Genomic DNA, 17,696 nt, shown 5'->3' with positions numbered 1-17,696 from the left:
TTCACTGATAATTAACTGTTGTGTGTAGAGTTACCTTACCTGTCATCGTGTTTCCCTGTCTGCATGATTACATCCTGTGCGTTCCCTTTCGTGAGTGTGTTCAGTCTCTCACATTACAGTAGTAACTCTGTCCTTAAAAACCAAACAAACAAACAAACAAACAAAAACTCGCTATACTATCAATACAAATCAGTTCCATTGCTTAAAGCGATTATTAGTCTGTTACCCTTGCCTCACCACAACACTGATCAAATTCGTTCTACCAAACTACATTACCCAAATTTCATTGCGGCACATCGGGGTCAAAGTTGAACTGTCATGTCTGCTTCTGTATCAACCTTGGCATGTAGAGAATCCTAAACAAGTGATTTTTAAAGGCATTCTTTTAAATATTGTTTTGCCAGTATACTTTCGTTACAGATTTAAAGAAAAACAAGCTTTAGTCTTTTACGTTGTCATGGTATTTACATGAACAGTGCTTCTTTGCATGAAAAAAACCTCGTGCCGGATTGCTGCGGAGGGCTCAGTAATTTGGATTACAGCAAGGTACCGTTTGTATGGTAGCCTCTTGAAGGTAGCTGGGCTAAAGATCATGAGTCTGGGTGCTTTGGATCGATACCCTTTTTATTGTTTGACAAATGGAATACCATTTTACGGCATCATGTGTCATGATACGTTCATTAAATGCCCTTATCAGAGCGGGGTCAACACCTTAAATACTTTATTTAGAGTTTTGAGTTGAACGTCTCTAAATTGTCTGTCAAACGTACGTATACGCATTATGAGGTATAGTTTGTCACCAGCTGAGCCGAGAGGAGACGAAATCGAGTTTGTCAGCTACTTTAATTGCACCATTTCAAGTTTTATTCTTATAACGAAATTACATGAAATACTGTCTTCCTTCTGAAGTTTCCCGCTTTTGAAAAAAATGCTGTCCCACAAATACAAAATTGTCCCAGCATGAGTGTACTCTAGTTAGAATGATTGCTATCCTCTCAGGACGGTGTTACTGCACGGGCAGGTTCGAACGTCGCGACCTAAATCCAAATCACCTAAGCCTTGCAGACATACTAAGTACAGTCTTAGTGACATGTGTCGGTTTGAAACAATAAGAGGGTTGGTGACCACTTTAAACACGCTCATATATATATATATATATATGCATATATGCATTGCGTAGGAGTTTCACAGCGCCTTCCAAATGTGTAAAAGAACGTGTTAGCTCTTTGAACCAATATAGATTTGATAATGAATGTACCAAAATAAACTTAGACTCAACAACAATAGCAACAAAATTAACGAAACACTGAAACAAGAAAACAGTCCTATGATTTTAATTTATTTTAGTTTATCTTTGTTACTGCCTTTCCAGTATTTTTTATATCCTGATTGCATTCTCTTCTTTTGGCACTGTAACTATGAGGGGAAATCCTGACCAGAGAAAGTGGAGCAGAGTTTGATTTTTTTTTTTTTATATATATCCCTGAGGAGGGTGGTGATGATCCAGATTCACAACAGGGTGTTTCAGAGTTCACACAAACCAGCTTGCTTAAGGCTGAGTCTTGTCCCTCTCACACTCTCCATAAATATGTGCCTTTAAGGAGCAAATACCTGAAAGTTCTTTCTGTTCTGCTCTACTGGCCACTTATAGCCTATGCAACTGCGTCATTATGTTATAGTTACTTACATAATAGTGACATATTGAGACTGTATAGATGTCAGGGCAACAGGCCAGAATTCCTGATATTCTAGAGGGGTTCTGAATATGAAATATGACTAAGGCATAGAAAACGTTGTCTTTATATACATATAGAGAGAGAGTATATATGTATATACTTTCTGTAAAAGTATTGTTAATTGAATTTAGTGAATTGATATATGAGGAAAACAACCAGAGCTGAATAGAGGATTTTGAGCAGCTAGTTCCATGTGTACACTGACACTGGTATGGGTCACTTTGACATGAGGATGTGCTTGACAAATTTTAACAGTCACGTGACCTCCTGCATTAAAGGGAAACTGAAAAAGTAGCAACCTTTGTCCTCACTTTTGAATTTTTTTTTTTTTTTATAATATTGCTTTGATACATAGTGTTTTATTGATTAGAGTTTTATGTCTATCTAACATAACCTGTTTTATGATGTAGATAATTTGTTTTGGCATCACTGATATGACTCCAAGGAACTATAAGTATTTAAAAAGTTGCAGCTGTAGCTCGGGTCAAAGGTCAAAGATAGCTGGATGTGCTTTTCGATTTGACTGAGACAGTTTCACCCTCCATTTTAAAACCTCTTTCTCTTCAGGTGGACATGTCTGTGGTGACTGAAATGATGAAATATATAGATGTGACAGACCCCAGGTTCTGTGTGGCTGTAATTGCCATCATCTTTAATCCTTTCTTCTGGAATGTGGTAAGTTTTAACAACTGTTCTGTAAAGATTGCGAAAATGAACACTGAGGAGGTTCCCTAACTGTAGTAGTGTGAAAGAAGCATATGCATGACTTAATCAGTAATAAAACTATTCCTGCCTTCATTCTAGACCAAAAAAAAAAAAAAAATCCTATCTTTGAAGAAATAAAACTGATACAATAGATTTTTGAACAAGAACCTTAAGAAAAGCACAACTTGATCTTTTAGTAGTTTTAGTTACCTTTATAAGTGCATCAGGGGTTCATCATCAGAAAAAGCATTTGGGTTCCAGAGCAGTTTTGTATTTACAATCTCTTCAGTGTTTCTTACTTTCTTCACAGGTGATTTTGTCTTTTTCATTTTCTCAGTGTATTTTTGTAAGTTACTTGATTTCACAGTTCACCTTCTCATCTCCTCATCTTAAAACGTTTTACAAATAAGGGAACATGCAAACGATTCACCTCAAATGAATCACACATCTGTCAGCTACATGTTTCTGAGTGCCTATTTCTGTATTACTGTGTGAAGAGACGTGAGTGTATAGCACTGTTTGTAGCTCTCTCTCTCTCGCTCGGTATAGTCCAAAAGAGGGTGCTGAATTGATGCTTAAGACAGTAGGCTCTCTACTGAACCTTCTGACTTTGAGTGTCAAAGCCCAATGGAGAGTTTGTGTCAAAGTTAGGATGGATTGTCTGTCTCTCAAGTTATATTCCTTAGTCACCTATAAGCTCTTATTGCCCAGTAAACACACAGGGTTCATTCCAGCTGGAACACACAAGTACCTCTTTGTGCCCTCACCCTTAAATTGTCTGTCTTCCCCATCTACTTTTCTCTTTTTTAACGTAGAAACTGACATTTGGGCAGCAGGACCAGGAAGCCAAGCTAGCTAATCAAGATGCAGACAGAATGCAGTGGAGACGAGATAGCTTGTGACAGGTTACATCAGTTTGAGTATGTTATGGCTAATTGTAATTGGCTGTTAACACTGATTGGGGCAGGACAAATACGAGTCGAAAATCATCGTTTGAAAATATTTTGCTTTTAATCAGTCAGTTCAAATTGCCTTTGAATAAAATGTGACCCTTCAACACAATGTGCTTTCGATAAGTCATTTAATCACTTAAATATTGTAAGTGTGCATTTGGTTTCACTTAGTTAAATGTTTCTGAATCAGGATTTTTCTTAGACGTTTATAATTTGCGTTGAATGTCAAAGCAATAAATTACTACGCTGTGGTCAGTGTGGTAACATCGCCTGATCATATGCTTGTCATGTATTAGTCTTAAACAAACTGTCTTTTATAACATACACAAACTGCTGAGTCAGACAGCTCACGTAGGCTCATTCCTTATGAAATTCTGGTTTCATTCATTGTCCAAAGCCCACCATTTCTCTGACATGAGACTGCTCTGGGTTCCTTGTACTTGTGCAAATGTTAATGCCTCGAGTAAGGAATTCACTTGACTTGTGCAGTTTCAAAACCTGTAAATAAGAGTTTTGAGAGACATCTATAAATACAATACTTCCTTATAGGTCCTTACATTGTTTCTATTTTGGAAAATGTGTGTTTTTTTTTTTAGAATAATAGCCTCAAACTACCACTTTTTTCCATTGCCTCTATTCATTGATGTGAATTGTCTGTCAGTTTTGTTGCCTGTTTTAGTTTGTATGACGTTGTTCTACAGTCAATGCCATGGACAATAAACAGTGGTTAGAGTGGAGTCATTTGTGTAACTCATACAGATTGAAAGAGCAGTTGGTTTGAATGTTTAGAATTACACAGTAGGAGACCGCAGAGGAAATTTGGATGTGGCATATTGTGTTAACTCTACAGAAGTATACAGAAACACAGCCAATTTAGTTTATTCCAAGTATGATTTTCCCCTCTGAAAGGACTACCACTGGATGCTTTTAATGTGAACTGCAATATAACTGTAATTCTTGAAACATAATCCTCAAGTGTTTTACTGCAACTTTAGACGAATATACCTTAACGTACTCATCTAAATAAGGGATTGTACTTTGGTGTGCTGTAGGACATTGATTTAATATTTGAAAATATTTGCAGGCTCTTTTGATGATGCTATTCCAGTGGGCAAACCTCACCTGTGACATTGTCTCTCTCTATATGATTCATAGGAACCTTTTGTTTTTCATACAATTCAGCATGAAATTATGACCAATGCCAGACACTATCAGTGCATTAACACATGGTGTCTTTGAGTTTCCCCCTTTGTGTTTCTTTCCCTATCTTAGTCATTGCACGTATGATGTGGCTTCATTATCAGCAATTGTGAGTCATACACAAGCTGGGGAGGCCTGTGATTGTAGTTAATGTAGTTCCATTTGGCTTTGTCCGTCTGGGAGCACACAGAGACTGACTAATCTTTCAGCGCCTTATCAACGACAGGGGTTTCTCTCCTCTTTACAGGTTCCCTAGCGTCACTGTTTGTCCTCAGTTCCCAAGTAACACCTGTGTGATGTGTTGCTCTGCAGGGCAGAGAGTTGAAGGACCTCCGTCAGCTGACTTAGGATCTGTTTTGCTCTTGGTGGATAATGGTTCAGCCACGGTGGCCACAAATGGTCTCAAATGTGGAATGAGTGAGGTCACTAAGGTCCCTCAACTTTCATGAAGTGCTCTTTATGTTTGCCCACTGTGGTTCCACCACCCCCCCCCCCCCCGGCCAAACACCCATATTTGACTCACTCCATATGCCATATGCTAACGTATACTCTACAGAGATCACTTACTCATGGACCATTGAGTGAGTGTTCTGCTTGGCGCCCTTTCCAACACCGTTATCGTCACTTTCCCTCGAAGTTTGGTCAAGCTTCACTGTCCTTACTACCTCACTGACTACTTCCTTAAGGAGGACACTTTGCATTTTTAAAAAATCACCACATTTCATTATCAGGCAATAGCGTAAGTGGAGCTATGAGATGTAACTTGAATGATTCTAGACAAAAAAAAAAGTGATTCTTTGATTTCACTGACAGAAAAAAAGGCTTCATATTTCTGAAGGATGCTTCTGAGTAATGTGGGATTGGTAATAAAACAGAAGTGCCATAAGCAGTAGTCCATAAGTAGAGTTCTATATTGGAGATAATCTGTCTTGCCTTTCATGCCAGAATATTTTGTCCCTAGGGCTTGCAGGAGAGGGCTGTTCTTCTGGACTTTAAAGGGTTTGAGGGGGTCTGGGTGCTAGGGAGCAGTGAAACAATGCATTCAGATAAAAGACAGAAAAGAGACGTCCCAACTCCAATATGCTCTTATGGAAAAAGCATTGAGCGTGTCGTTCATGTACCCTTCGCACAAATGAGGGAACAGTCAGAACCTAATGTATTTACCTTGCTGATATTCACGTTCCCCACTCACCTAGACTGAAAGAGGGGATCAAGATGTCCTTGCCCATAATGCCCTGACCTTTTTTGATTCTACACTTGTTCTACATGGCAGCAATGCTACAGCCCCCCCCCCCCCCCCCCCCCCCATACTTCAATGATCCTAGCAACCTGGCTAAATCCACCCCTCGAGATGTTCTTTAGGCCACCCCCCCACCCCACCCCCCCCTCCTTCCAGAACACAGTGTAACAAATGCACCAAATACATTGCTTTTCTTTTTCACTTTAGAGACTGTGTGTGTGTGTGTGTGTGTGTGTGTGTTTATGTGCATCTGTTTCTGTGCATGGGTGTGTGTCTGTGTGCATCTATGAGTGTCTGCGTGTGTTTTGCGAGGGGCGGGACAGAAAGAGGAGTATGAACAAGCTCATTGGTGGAATACATAAGTGGAATAAATCAGATGGTCTTCGATTAAAGTACTGTACCACAGTTATTCTCAGTATTTTGTTTTATTTCGTTTTACTCTAAAAATGGTATTTGTGTGTAAAATGTGCACACATCCGTAGGTATATGTGTGTTATGAACAGTGTATAAACATGTTTTTATCTGAGATCCCACAGGCCGTTTATGATCCAATTTCCCGTGTGCATGTCTTGTGTGAATACACCCCTCATTACACACCCACCGTTCCTCCTTGACAAGCTCAGTACAGTCATACTTGATCCCTGTCTTCTCCTCCTCCAGTGACACCCTCACAACTTAGCAGGTTCCATCTCATTGGACACTTAGGTCTTTAGAAAAGGAAATAGGCATCTCAGCACGTGAATCCAACTCTACTTATCTCATCTCTAAGGACGTTTCAAGGCTCTTGAACTATCTGTCTAAAGAGGATGCACAGCACAAACAAAAAAAAAAGGCAGGCAAAGACCATAAACCTGTCCTTCAAACTGCCATGTGTAAGCAGTGATGTGTCCCTCAAATTGCCTTATGTAAGCAGTGATGTGTCCTTCAAATTGTCTCGTGTAAGCAATGATGAATTGTCATTGCTAATGTTTTGGTCTTCAGTTTTCTCTCTCTGTGTAGTAACGATGAGAGATACATCATTTGGGGTATCAACTCTTTAACGAACTATGGCTGTTCTTTCTTTCTTTCTTTCTTATTTCTTTCTTTCTTTCTTTTAAGAACCATAGTAGATAGTAGAAACATCATTTGGGGTGTCAACTCTTTAACGAACTATGGCTGTTCTTTCTTTCTTTCTTTCTTTCTTTCTTTCTTTCTTTCTTTCTTTCTTTCTTTCTTTCTTTCTTTCTTTCAAGAACCACAGTAGACAGTAGAAACATCTCTCAGTTGTGTTGTACTTGAGGTTGGGTGTTGTTTGGAAATCAACTGGCCATGTTGCTCTTGGTGGATGAGAAGCAAAGTTTCAGTTTCTCTCATTGCTAAGTAACACCCACTCCCAGATCTGACGTTCACAAAGTTAACAAGCACAATTATGTTTCAGGTTCACTGCATGGCTTTATGATGCTCTTATTTTTTATAGAATGATGAGGGGGAGATGTACACTCTTGGCCAGTTCCTCACATCCCTAATGAGCATCTTCATTCTGAAGTGTCAGGGGCTGATATTCCCATATATGAACTGAAAAATAATGTACATATATGTATGTGTGTATATATATATATATATATTTATACACATACAGACATGGACAGACTTGCTGGTACCCTTACAGATGAGTCTTATTCTACAAAGATATTCTAAAATGGCCTGGACAGATTTGGTGGTAACTCTAGAAAAGATTATAAATATTTGGATTATAGTAATATTTCAAACTAACTGTTTTCTTTAATTAGTGTCACATTAGTATCACATGTCTTCAATCTTGTAATCAGTCATTCAGCCTCTTTAAATGGGGAAAAGTAGTCACTCTGCTGTTCGGTACCATCGCATGCACCACACTGAACATGGACCAGAGAAAGCTAAGGAGAGAGTTGTCTGAGGAGATCAGAAAGAAAATGATAGAAAAGCATGTTAAAGGTAAAGGCTATAAAACAATCTCCATGTGGCTTGATGTTCCTGTGACTACAGTTGCAAATATTATGAAGAAGTTTAAGGTCCATGGGACTGCAGCCAACCTCCCTGTACGCGGCCAGAAGAGGAAAATCGACCCCAGATTGAACAGAAGGATAGTGCGAATGGTGGACAAAAAGCCAGGGAAAACTTCCAAAGAGATACAAGCTGAACTCTATGGTCAAGGTACATCAGTGTACGTCTGATCGTACCGTCCGTCGCTTTTCGAGCTACAGTGGAAATAGACCCAGGAGGACTCCTGTGTCGAAAGAAAAATATAAAAAAGCCAGGCTGGAATTTGCTAAAATGCATACTGACAAGCCACAATGCTTCTGGGGAGAATGTCCTTTGGACAGACAAGACAAAACTGGAGCTTTTTGGCGAGTCTCATCAGCTCTGTGTTCACAGACAAAACAATGAAGCTTTCATGGAAAAGAACACCATACCTACTGTGAAACATGGAGGAGGCTCGCTTTTGTTTTGGGGGCCGCTTTGCTGCGTCTGGCGTGGGGTGCCTTGAATCTGTGCAGAGCACAGTGAAATCTCAAGACTTTCAAGGCATTCTGGAGAAAAACATACTGCTCAGTGTCAGAAAGCTCTGTCTCCGTCACGGGTCATGGGTCCTCGAACAGCATAACGAGACAAAACACGCAGCTAAAAGCGCCCAGAAATGGCTGGGAATAAAACATTGGACTACTCTGAAGTGGCTCTCTAGAGTCCTATCGAACATCTATGGAATGAGCTGAAAGAAGGCACCCTTCGGTCTGGAGAAGGCACCCTTCAAACCTGAGACAGCTGAAGCAGTTTGCTCAGAAAGAGTGGCCCAAACTACCTGTTGACAGGTGCAGAGGGCTCATTGGGAGCTACAGAAACCGCTTGTTTGCAGTGACTGCCTCTAAAGGTTGTGCAACAAAATATTAGGTTAAGGATCCCATCATTTTTGTCCATGCCATGTTCATTTGTTTTATTATTTAAAATATTCTGTTGAATCAAAAATCAAAGGCAAAGTCTGATTTTTATTAAATATGGAATAAACAATGATAGATGCCGAATACTTTTGTCAGTTTCACGTTACTTCAGAGAAAATTGTTGTTTCTTCTTTTTTAATGGAAGAGTACCAGCAAATTTGTCCACATCCATATATATATATATATATGTGTGTGTGTGTATGTATATACATATATATGTATATGTATATGTATATATATATTCTCTCTTAGAACAAAAGCAGAGTTGTTTGTGGTGTGTATTATAAAAACTAAAAAAATTTTCAGGTTAAGTATAATTGAGGGTCCTTAAAAACTCCGAAATGAAATGTCATCCATATGTTAGTCAGTCTGGCTGTAGATGCTGTACTCACTGACTTATAAACATCTGAAAATGCTTTAAGGCACTTTTTAAAAGCATTCTATCAAGTTTCTCAAAAGCTGCTCAAATAAACAAAAAGATGTTAAAAGAGATCTAATATTCTACAAATCATATTTCACATATTCCGACCTGTAGAGGAAAATGGAGTGGGCAGTATCTGCGTCTGTGTGTTTGTGCATGCATTTACGCCACTGTTATTGTTTCAGTTAGTGATAATAAGAGAAAGCGGCCGTCAGATATAACGGAGACTGTCTATCTGTCATGGAGTGTCGGCCCCATTTAAACTCTTGGCCAATACAGACAGTATTGCCTGTTATGTAACAAGTGTGTTTGGGTCTCCCACACTATCTGAAGAAGATGACATGGTTTACCGTAGATGTTTTCTTCTCCGTGTCTTTGTAACAGTTCCATTCATTACCCCTGTGCTCCTTGCTCTTTAGAGGCTCAGTTAGGATAAATTATTGATGTGTATAAGTAACAGATTTGTTCTTTAGAAACTCGGAAGGAGGATGGCAGGAGACATATTGTAACACTCTAAGGCACTTACCGTCAGCAGTTTTGAGCACCTTGCCAAGAGTTTTATGCAAGTGCATGAATTTTCTATGGTAGTCATCAGAGGAACTCTTAGCTTTCAAATGGACGTCATAGACATACTAATAGACCTCAGACATCATCATAAATGGCAATCCTCAACCTTCTGATCAAATGCAGCTTCTATAAATGATCCATTAGAGAGAGGAGAGAGAGAAAGGTTGAGGAGAATAACGTAGCACTGTTGAACAGGGAGAGATTTCTGAAATCATTTCAGTTTTCAATTTTCCGTGAGCTTTTGAGGAACTTTTGTATTGCAGTATAAAATTCTAAAATTGACTGGCGATGTACAAGAAATTACTGTTAGAAGGTTTAATTTGAGTACTCTTTGCTCATTTGGTCTCAGTCAGACCATACTTTAAAGGGAATCTTGTTGCAAAATACCATTGCTCTGTGTTGGCAGACACTGACCGTGTATTGTGATTTTGTTGCTTTGAAAATCCGCAGATATAAATATATTTATATAAGTATGATGTGTTAGCAAAAAAATGCAATGCTACATGTGATTTTGATTGTGCTGTCTGCGCACTCTTTTGTGAGTGTGTGTGTGTGTGTGTGTGTGTGTGTGTGTGTGTGCGTGTGCGCGCGTTTGTGTGTATTTGTTTGTGTTTATGTGCGTATGCTTGCATGCGTATAGGTTGAGGTCAGTCTGTCCCTCTATTTTAATCTTGTCTACTCTAGTGCTGGCGTCACATGCTACTTTTATCTTTGATTTTAATTACACAGAGCCAGCAGGGCTCCAGACTGGCTTTAGCCTATGGTGATACCAGTGCTAACTCACCAAATCTGCTGTACTGGCTGCACTGATGTGACATGCTATTGTTTTAATACAGAATATGATATTCTTGACTGTAGAGAAAGTCGGTTGTGCCTTGCCAATAATGTGACAATATGCCTCTTTACTCAATTGTATAGCCATTCCCTGCTTTTTAAATCAATTTTTACAACAGACACTGTGAATAAAAAAGATATCCTACTGTGTCATCCTGTAGCATTCATTCACATAATGACTGTACCGCTTTATGCTTGTAGCATGGACACGTCTTTTTTTTTTTTTTTTTTTTTTAAGCGATTGCGTAAATGAAGGAGCAAACTGTCGTCATGGTTTAGTTGAGCAGAATGGAAACAGTGGCCGGACTGGTTAGATGATGGTGCTTACCTTTTAGTTTGAGATCTTTGAGCTCTAAAAAGGCATCTTATTTGTGTTTAGCTGTTTGATTGGTGGATTTATTATGATGTCAGATGTCTCTAAGCAACATATTGGTTTACATTAATACGGTGGTTCTCAACATAGGTCCCTCGTATACATCAGACATTTCATAGATTTGTTTCTGTTCCAACATATACTTTGCAGTTATATCACAACGTATCTCCTGTACATTTTTACATCAGAAGATGACAACATGTTAAGGGACAAGTAAGGGGAGAGGGGGCAATTCACGTGAGCAAAAATGTACATTTACAGTAGTCAGACTCAAACCCATAGGAGGAGATGCGTATTACTGACTATAAAACCCTAAAAACGATGACATAACACAGGCAACAGCAACAGTCTCACGCTAGGTAGCAAGTGCAGGAGAATGGAAACCCTTTGTACTGTAGGTGCAGTTGTACAGGTGTGCAGACATCCCTTGCAAAATCAGATTTATTCAAAACATATAAAACGTTCACAAAAATTGCTCAAAGCACATTCAGTTTTACAATACAAACCCCCACTAATGCGCTTTCCATCTTTCCGAAATATTTTCGTTCTTCGCAAGCAAAGAAAAGGTCAACTTATTTCATAACTTGGTCTTTTGTCATATTTCTCCCAAGTGTGCTGTATTTGGACCACGTTATCTGGCGTCTGCTTTTACAAAGATGCCTCAGAATGTCCATGCAGCGTTCTACAGGTTTCAGATAGAAATAGCAACAGGGAGGATGGATGGGGAGCTGACTGATCAATTAGATGGTGGGGCTGCGTTATGTAACGGCTTTTATTGTACTCTGGAGACACGAAGACGCCTGAATGGGGGGTCTGGTCTAACCAGATCAGCCTAACAATATACTGTGCAACAGGTCCACATCACTGCCAAAATTTGATCAAGTCTATTGAAAAAGTGGATGAATAGAACAAAGGGAATGAATGAAGAGGCAGAGGCGGAAAGATGCAGAGAAGGGAGGGGGTGAAGAAAGGAATGAGTGTGAATATGCCACACACCATATCTAAAAAGAGGTGATAGCCTGTGATCCCTTAGTTGTTTTAATTTTTTCAAAAAAGGTTTAAATGTTTTAAATGAAGGAATAATGCCATACATTCTGCTGATGCCTTGACACTGACAGCTGATCATTCATACTATGTAAAAAATAAATAAATTACTATCTATGTAAAAAATTTAATTACTATCTTATACATACCCTTTGCTACTTTGACTTCACTAAAGAATACTCTGGCTTCAATAATACTTAGGCCATTTATTGTAATATCCATGGCGAAAACATAATGAAACAAGGGGCAGTTTTTTTGTTTTTTTTTTACAGTTAATTTATGATATATTTATTGCTCTGCCTTTAATACTATTTTTCAGATAGCACTGTTTTAGTGTATTATGATTATTATCATCATTATTATTATTATTCTTATTGTTATTGTTGTTGTTGGTGGTGGTGTTGTAGTTGTGCAGTATATTGTATACAATACAGGTTATTCTTTTTTATTGGTTTAACATGTACAGTTGAAGAGTCATTTGGCAGTGCCTTTTGTCTGTGTGTAATTGGACTTTATGTCACTTTTACCAGAATATAGAAGAACTAATTATCTCATGCACTGAGATTTGAGGTTCATTTGAAACTGCAGAGTTACAGTGACTCACCATATGTGCTTAAATATTAGTTTAACAAAACCTATTTTTAGACTAATTATAAGCCCGCACATCACGTGCGTCACAAAGGGCCTTGTATCTTAGAGGGGTGTTCAAACTTCAGACGACGTGACAGCTTTACTCCTGAGAGTTTGTTTTCCTGACTGGAAGCGAATACACGTGCTTGTGTCTGTTTTCTGTAATGTGTCATTATTTCCTTTGATGAGCAATGTGTCTGAGGTGTATCTGAGCGTGTATTTATTCATGTATGTTGACTTGCACTTTTTAAGTATAACGTTCGGAAAATATTACTTTCAAGAGAACACATATGTTGCTCTGGAACATGGGTTTGAGGTAAAGCAGGGGGGCTTAGTCTGTCCGTCAGTCGCGGATGTCTTTTTGCCCTCTGCTGTAGCCCATGTTATTTGAGTATCTGACTGGGGAGAGGACGGAAAGAGATAACACATCTGTAACAGCTTCCTCTCACCTCTGCCTCTTCCTGCTGAGGCTGTGTGTGAGGATCACTTCCCCTCAGTGACGGGCAACGTCTCCTGGGAAACAGGGCCAGGAGAGAGCGAAAGAGGGCAGGGGAATGAACCAGAAACACACGTAAAAGAGCCAAGAACATTGGCTCAGGAATAATGCAGGTTTCTCTCATATTCATAGCTTTCTGAACACCCCCCCCACCCCACCCCCGCCCCCTTCCGCCTCTACTCACTCATATTAACGACTTTATGATCTACATTTCAATCAGTTGTAGTGATCTGCCTCTCTGCCCGCCTGACCTGTAGCTGATGGCCTTACATAACACAGGTAGGGCTTTTAAACCTGTTACTGATCCCCAGAAGATGTGATGAAGGACCGGTGTTCTGATTCATGTCTGTAGGGTCTGTTGAGTGCGCTCTTGTTTATAGTGAAGGGTTTATAAGACCGTCAAACAGCGATTAACAACGTTGCATTGTGAGTTGAACGAAGCACGACATTGCGTTGTGAGTCGAATGAACCACGACATTGCATTGTGAGTTGCATGTGCGTTCATGAAAAACACAGATGATGAGCTGTCTCCATGTTTTTTGGGTAGGGCTTATTTAAGACACATTATACAGTGGAAGACTGGGCTAATTTTATGCAGGGTTAATTATTAGACTGGGATGCTGGGTTTGTCGAAGTGAGATTGATAGAGGCGGCGGAGAAAATGCAGTATTCTTTAATGAAAGCTGTGGCCAGTGTTACAACCTCATAAGGATTCATCAGTATGTCTGCCTGCTTCATCTGCTCCGAGGCCACACAGGTGAAGGTTTGGAAATTCAGTTTTAAACCCCACAGTCACATTTTTGATTGACCACTGAGTAAATTGAAATCATACTTCTTTCATCACTAAGCAATTATTATTATTATTTTTTTACACTCAGGACAATGAGTCTGTTTGCTGTCTGCCTGTGTGTTTACATACATAAAGCGATTGCGAGAGGATATTCATTATGTATTGAGAGTATCTATCACCATAGTTTTGTGTTTTTGGTTTGTTCACGTTTTTTTTTCGGTTGGGCGGAGAAAAGGGGTAGGGGGATCTTCGCAAAACATTTTTGGGCAGAATATTTTCTAAAGCAATACTTGTTCGTGTTTTTTCCATGATTTCTTATGTGGAAAAGAGTCTGTTCACTTCAAGATATTTAATAGGTCAGTGGGCTAATGTTAAATGGTAGAAGTTTGCAGTTTACTTCTTAGCTTGTGAATTTACATTCTTCATATTTCTTTCTGCTGCTTTGAACGGGGTTACGTCGATTCAGTTTTGATTGCATGAATGTCTTTTATACATCAGTCTGCTGTGCATGTCTCTTTGTGTGAAGAAAAGTCGATTTCCTTTTTTCAAGATAAATGCGTGCGTTGCGTAGTGTTGTATAATAATAGTGACACTGAAATGAAGACGTGTATGGAAAGTTGAAGAAAGGTTTACCTGGGCACTGAGGTTAAGGTAACTTTATGTGAATATGCAGGTTGAACTTTCGAAAAACAATGGCCAAGTTCAAGGCTAAACAAAGGTTGAGAGACAGAGGGAGTTAAGGGTAAGCACTGGTGCCAGATTGAGGGCATCTAAAGCGTGTTTCGCATGCGATCTCTGCATGTTCTGTTCTCTGTGCTTCCTCCTCAGAGGCCCTCAGAGCGCCGGCATGCATTAATCCTACAATTATCAGCCCTGAGCGACACCTGCCATGACAACGCACACACGCGCATGCACACACACTCACACAGACACACACACACATGCGCGCGCACACACACAAACACAAACGCACATACACACAAACACACACACACACACACACACACACACACACGCAGAGCGCACACAAAGAACAAGGTGAGTTCAAATGTATTCGATTTTAATTGTAATGGGCCTTTATTTCATTATGCCCATTGTTTTTCTGGAGTGGCAGTGATTTCCATATTTAGGACACTGAGTGCAGATGCTCACATTAGGTATTTAGTACACTGCATCAACAAGCCAAAAGCAGAGGCGATTAGTAAATGGAATTGAATAACAACAAAATGACTTGATTGCAGTTGGCTTGAGCTTTCTGTGGTTTACCAATAACCATGGTGATTAGGTGGGTGAGGAGAAGTTACACAACTGTTCTTGAAGGATTGAACACTCGTATGAATTAACAAAAAAAAAAAAAAAAAAGTTAAATAACATTTCCTCTTTTTTTGTACGGTATATCACTTTTTCACCTGAATAGCTTTTACATTACTAAGCCTGATAGGCTCCTGATACCTGTCAGACATGAGACTCAGTCCATGAAAAGACCATGTGAATTTTACTGGAGTAGATATACAATACATGTCTCTAACTGAATTATCGACCAAGAAAACCATTTGTCATTCTGCAGTCTTCAGGTTATTGTAATCGCTTAGTATCTCGTATATCAAAACTCATTTTTGTTGACCTGTTGAAATGAAACATTTGGCTAATGTTTGATGAATGGGCTGAAATTCAGAGTGCATCACTTTGATACTTCAGGCTTTGTTAAAGGTCAAAACACCAGCCAGCTAATCAGCAAAGCAAGACTAAAAAAAATCCTATGGAAATGATCACAAGAGAAAAAAGACATAATTCAAACATTTCTTTTTCAGAACTGTGAGTAAAACACATAAAGATGTAAAAATCAGACCAACTCAGTTGCACTTTTAAATATCAATGGCAAGGACTTGCAGTGCCCTAAAATCTTGCCTTTTTTACACGTTACCCAACTCTCCTTCGATTCTTCCATCTTTTCTTTGCTTCTCCCCTCTGTCTAACATAATGGTCTAGCAGCTCAATCTTCTGATTGTCCAGCTGTGTTAATACTACCCTTCCACGGAGACCAGAGCCACAGAGGGCAGGGCTGTCGTTTGAATGCCGCTTAGGTTTTTCTGGTGACATTTCTTTCTGTCTAACTGGGTTTTTGGGTTGTTCAGTGCCTCTTTAACAAGCATGTAGAGCTGATTCATTCTGTAATGCCTTAATTGCTCTGCTTGATTTGACATAACGTGGTGCTGATACAGGGTTATACGGGGTGAAGCAGGTCCACAACTCAAGTGCATCAGTGGGCTTTAATTATACAGCTCATCAGTCAAACATGTGGCCATTAGAGAGGTGGGGGAGTATTTAGCTGATGGCTTTATATCTTGGAGTTCATGATCAGTTCACGGAAAGACTGGAAAGAGATGACTGTCAGTTTGAATTGAAATGACACTTGATGGCCAGTACAAATCCGGGGTCTTGCAATTTGAATTGAACTTCTCGGAACTGAGTCGGAATTTCCGGACGCAGTATTAAATGTAATGAATTTCTGTGAAATTCCACATCCAAAAGAGGTTTTATGTCCCAGTACAAAATACAAAGATTGCATGAATTACAAAATATTTAGCACATTAAAGTACCAGACTTGACTTTAAGTCATCTTTGCTCAGTATTATAGAAAACATTGCACATATGTTGTGCAACATCAAGTTATAATGATTACTTGAAATTGTAAGCAAATACATCAGAAAAGGAGAAATGTGAAAAGTAGACATGGTCAAGAATTTGCACTTTGAAGCAGTGTTCTTTTACAATTTCAAGGAAAGTCACGTAATTGTTTGTTTACTTCAGGTTCGTACAGTTTTCTGCAGCCTTTTTAACTGAGCTTGCTAGAACCTGGTACAGCAGGGTTTGTTTCTGTTTGGAGATCACATTCCGCATCTATGGCAAACGGATTCGATTTTGTCATTGTTGCAGGTAGATTTTTTTGTTACCCTGTTCAAGAGAATTCTTATATCCTTTAAGGAATTCTGTTAAATATGCTTTTCACTTTTCACAGTCTGTGTGTCCTGCACATTTAAATGGTATTCAAGGCTTGTTTGAAGAGAATGTCTAGACAGAGATAATTTCACCCAAATGGTACCTGTGTTTGCATTACAGGTGGCTAGATGGGAGCACAGGACACGGGGTCTGACGCGGCTCTTTGGGGGTCCATACGTGGCTTGCTACTCCCTTGGTTTCCTCATCATCCTTCTCAACATCTACCGCAGTCACAGGTCAGACGCTCTTATATTCATCTGCGCGACACTTTCAAAACCGCGTTCAAATGTTCAGTGGTCTGACTGATAAATTGACTTACGTGAGCTGAAGTGAAGCATACATTTTAGCCCTTTTTAGCTTCTCTTTTTGAGCTTATCTCCGTGAAGTTTAGACCTGTTCTCCTACTGTGTGATTCAGCCGTCTCTCCCTCCTCTCTTCTCTCCTCCTGCCATTTCATTTAGAGCATATGTCTGGGTTGCCATGGCAGCCTCAGGCTCTGTGTTGTGTTTGCTGCTACTGGTGTCATAGACCCCACATGTGACAGCTCAGAGTCAGGCATGTGTTTGCTGCTGTTGTTGTTAAAAATGATAATAAAAAAACAACATAAAACCTTTAACTTACAGTGAAGATGTGCTATATTTCCTGCTTTGTAGAAGGATGAGCAGTCTTCCTGTGTATCACATGCACCGGCATGCGCTGTTCACTGGTCAGGGGTGCATTTTAGAACGTGTTTGGAAGCACATAATTTTCTGG

The 17,696-nt window shown here is 39.5% G+C and overlaps 1 protein-coding gene across 1 annotated transcript in view; it reads left to right on the top strand.

Moving 5' to 3' along the window:
* Positions 1–331: 331 nt before the first annotated feature.
* pemt (phosphatidylethanolamine N-methyltransferase) overlaps positions 332–17,696 on the top strand; it is a 37,041-nt gene continuing 19,676 nt past the window's right edge. Inside the window, exons 1-3 of the mRNA XM_030775264.1 lie at positions 332–546; positions 2,304–2,411; positions 17,064–17,179. Of these exons, the coding sequence (XP_030631124.1) occupies positions 469–546; positions 2,304–2,411; positions 17,064–17,179 (302 nt within the window). The 5' untranslated portion in view covers positions 332–468. The remainder of the gene's footprint in view (positions 547–2,303; positions 2,412–17,063; positions 17,180–17,696) is intronic.

The sequence above is a fragment of the Chanos chanos genome, chromosome 5 (assembly GCF_902362185.1).
Source record: "Chanos chanos chromosome 5, fChaCha1.1, whole genome shotgun sequence".
In the NCBI taxonomy this organism is placed as follows: Eukaryota; Metazoa; Chordata; class Actinopteri; order Gonorynchiformes; family Chanidae; genus Chanos; species Chanos chanos.
Note: the sequence above shows the minus strand (reverse complement) of the source record. Positions and strands in the feature narration are given on the sequence as shown.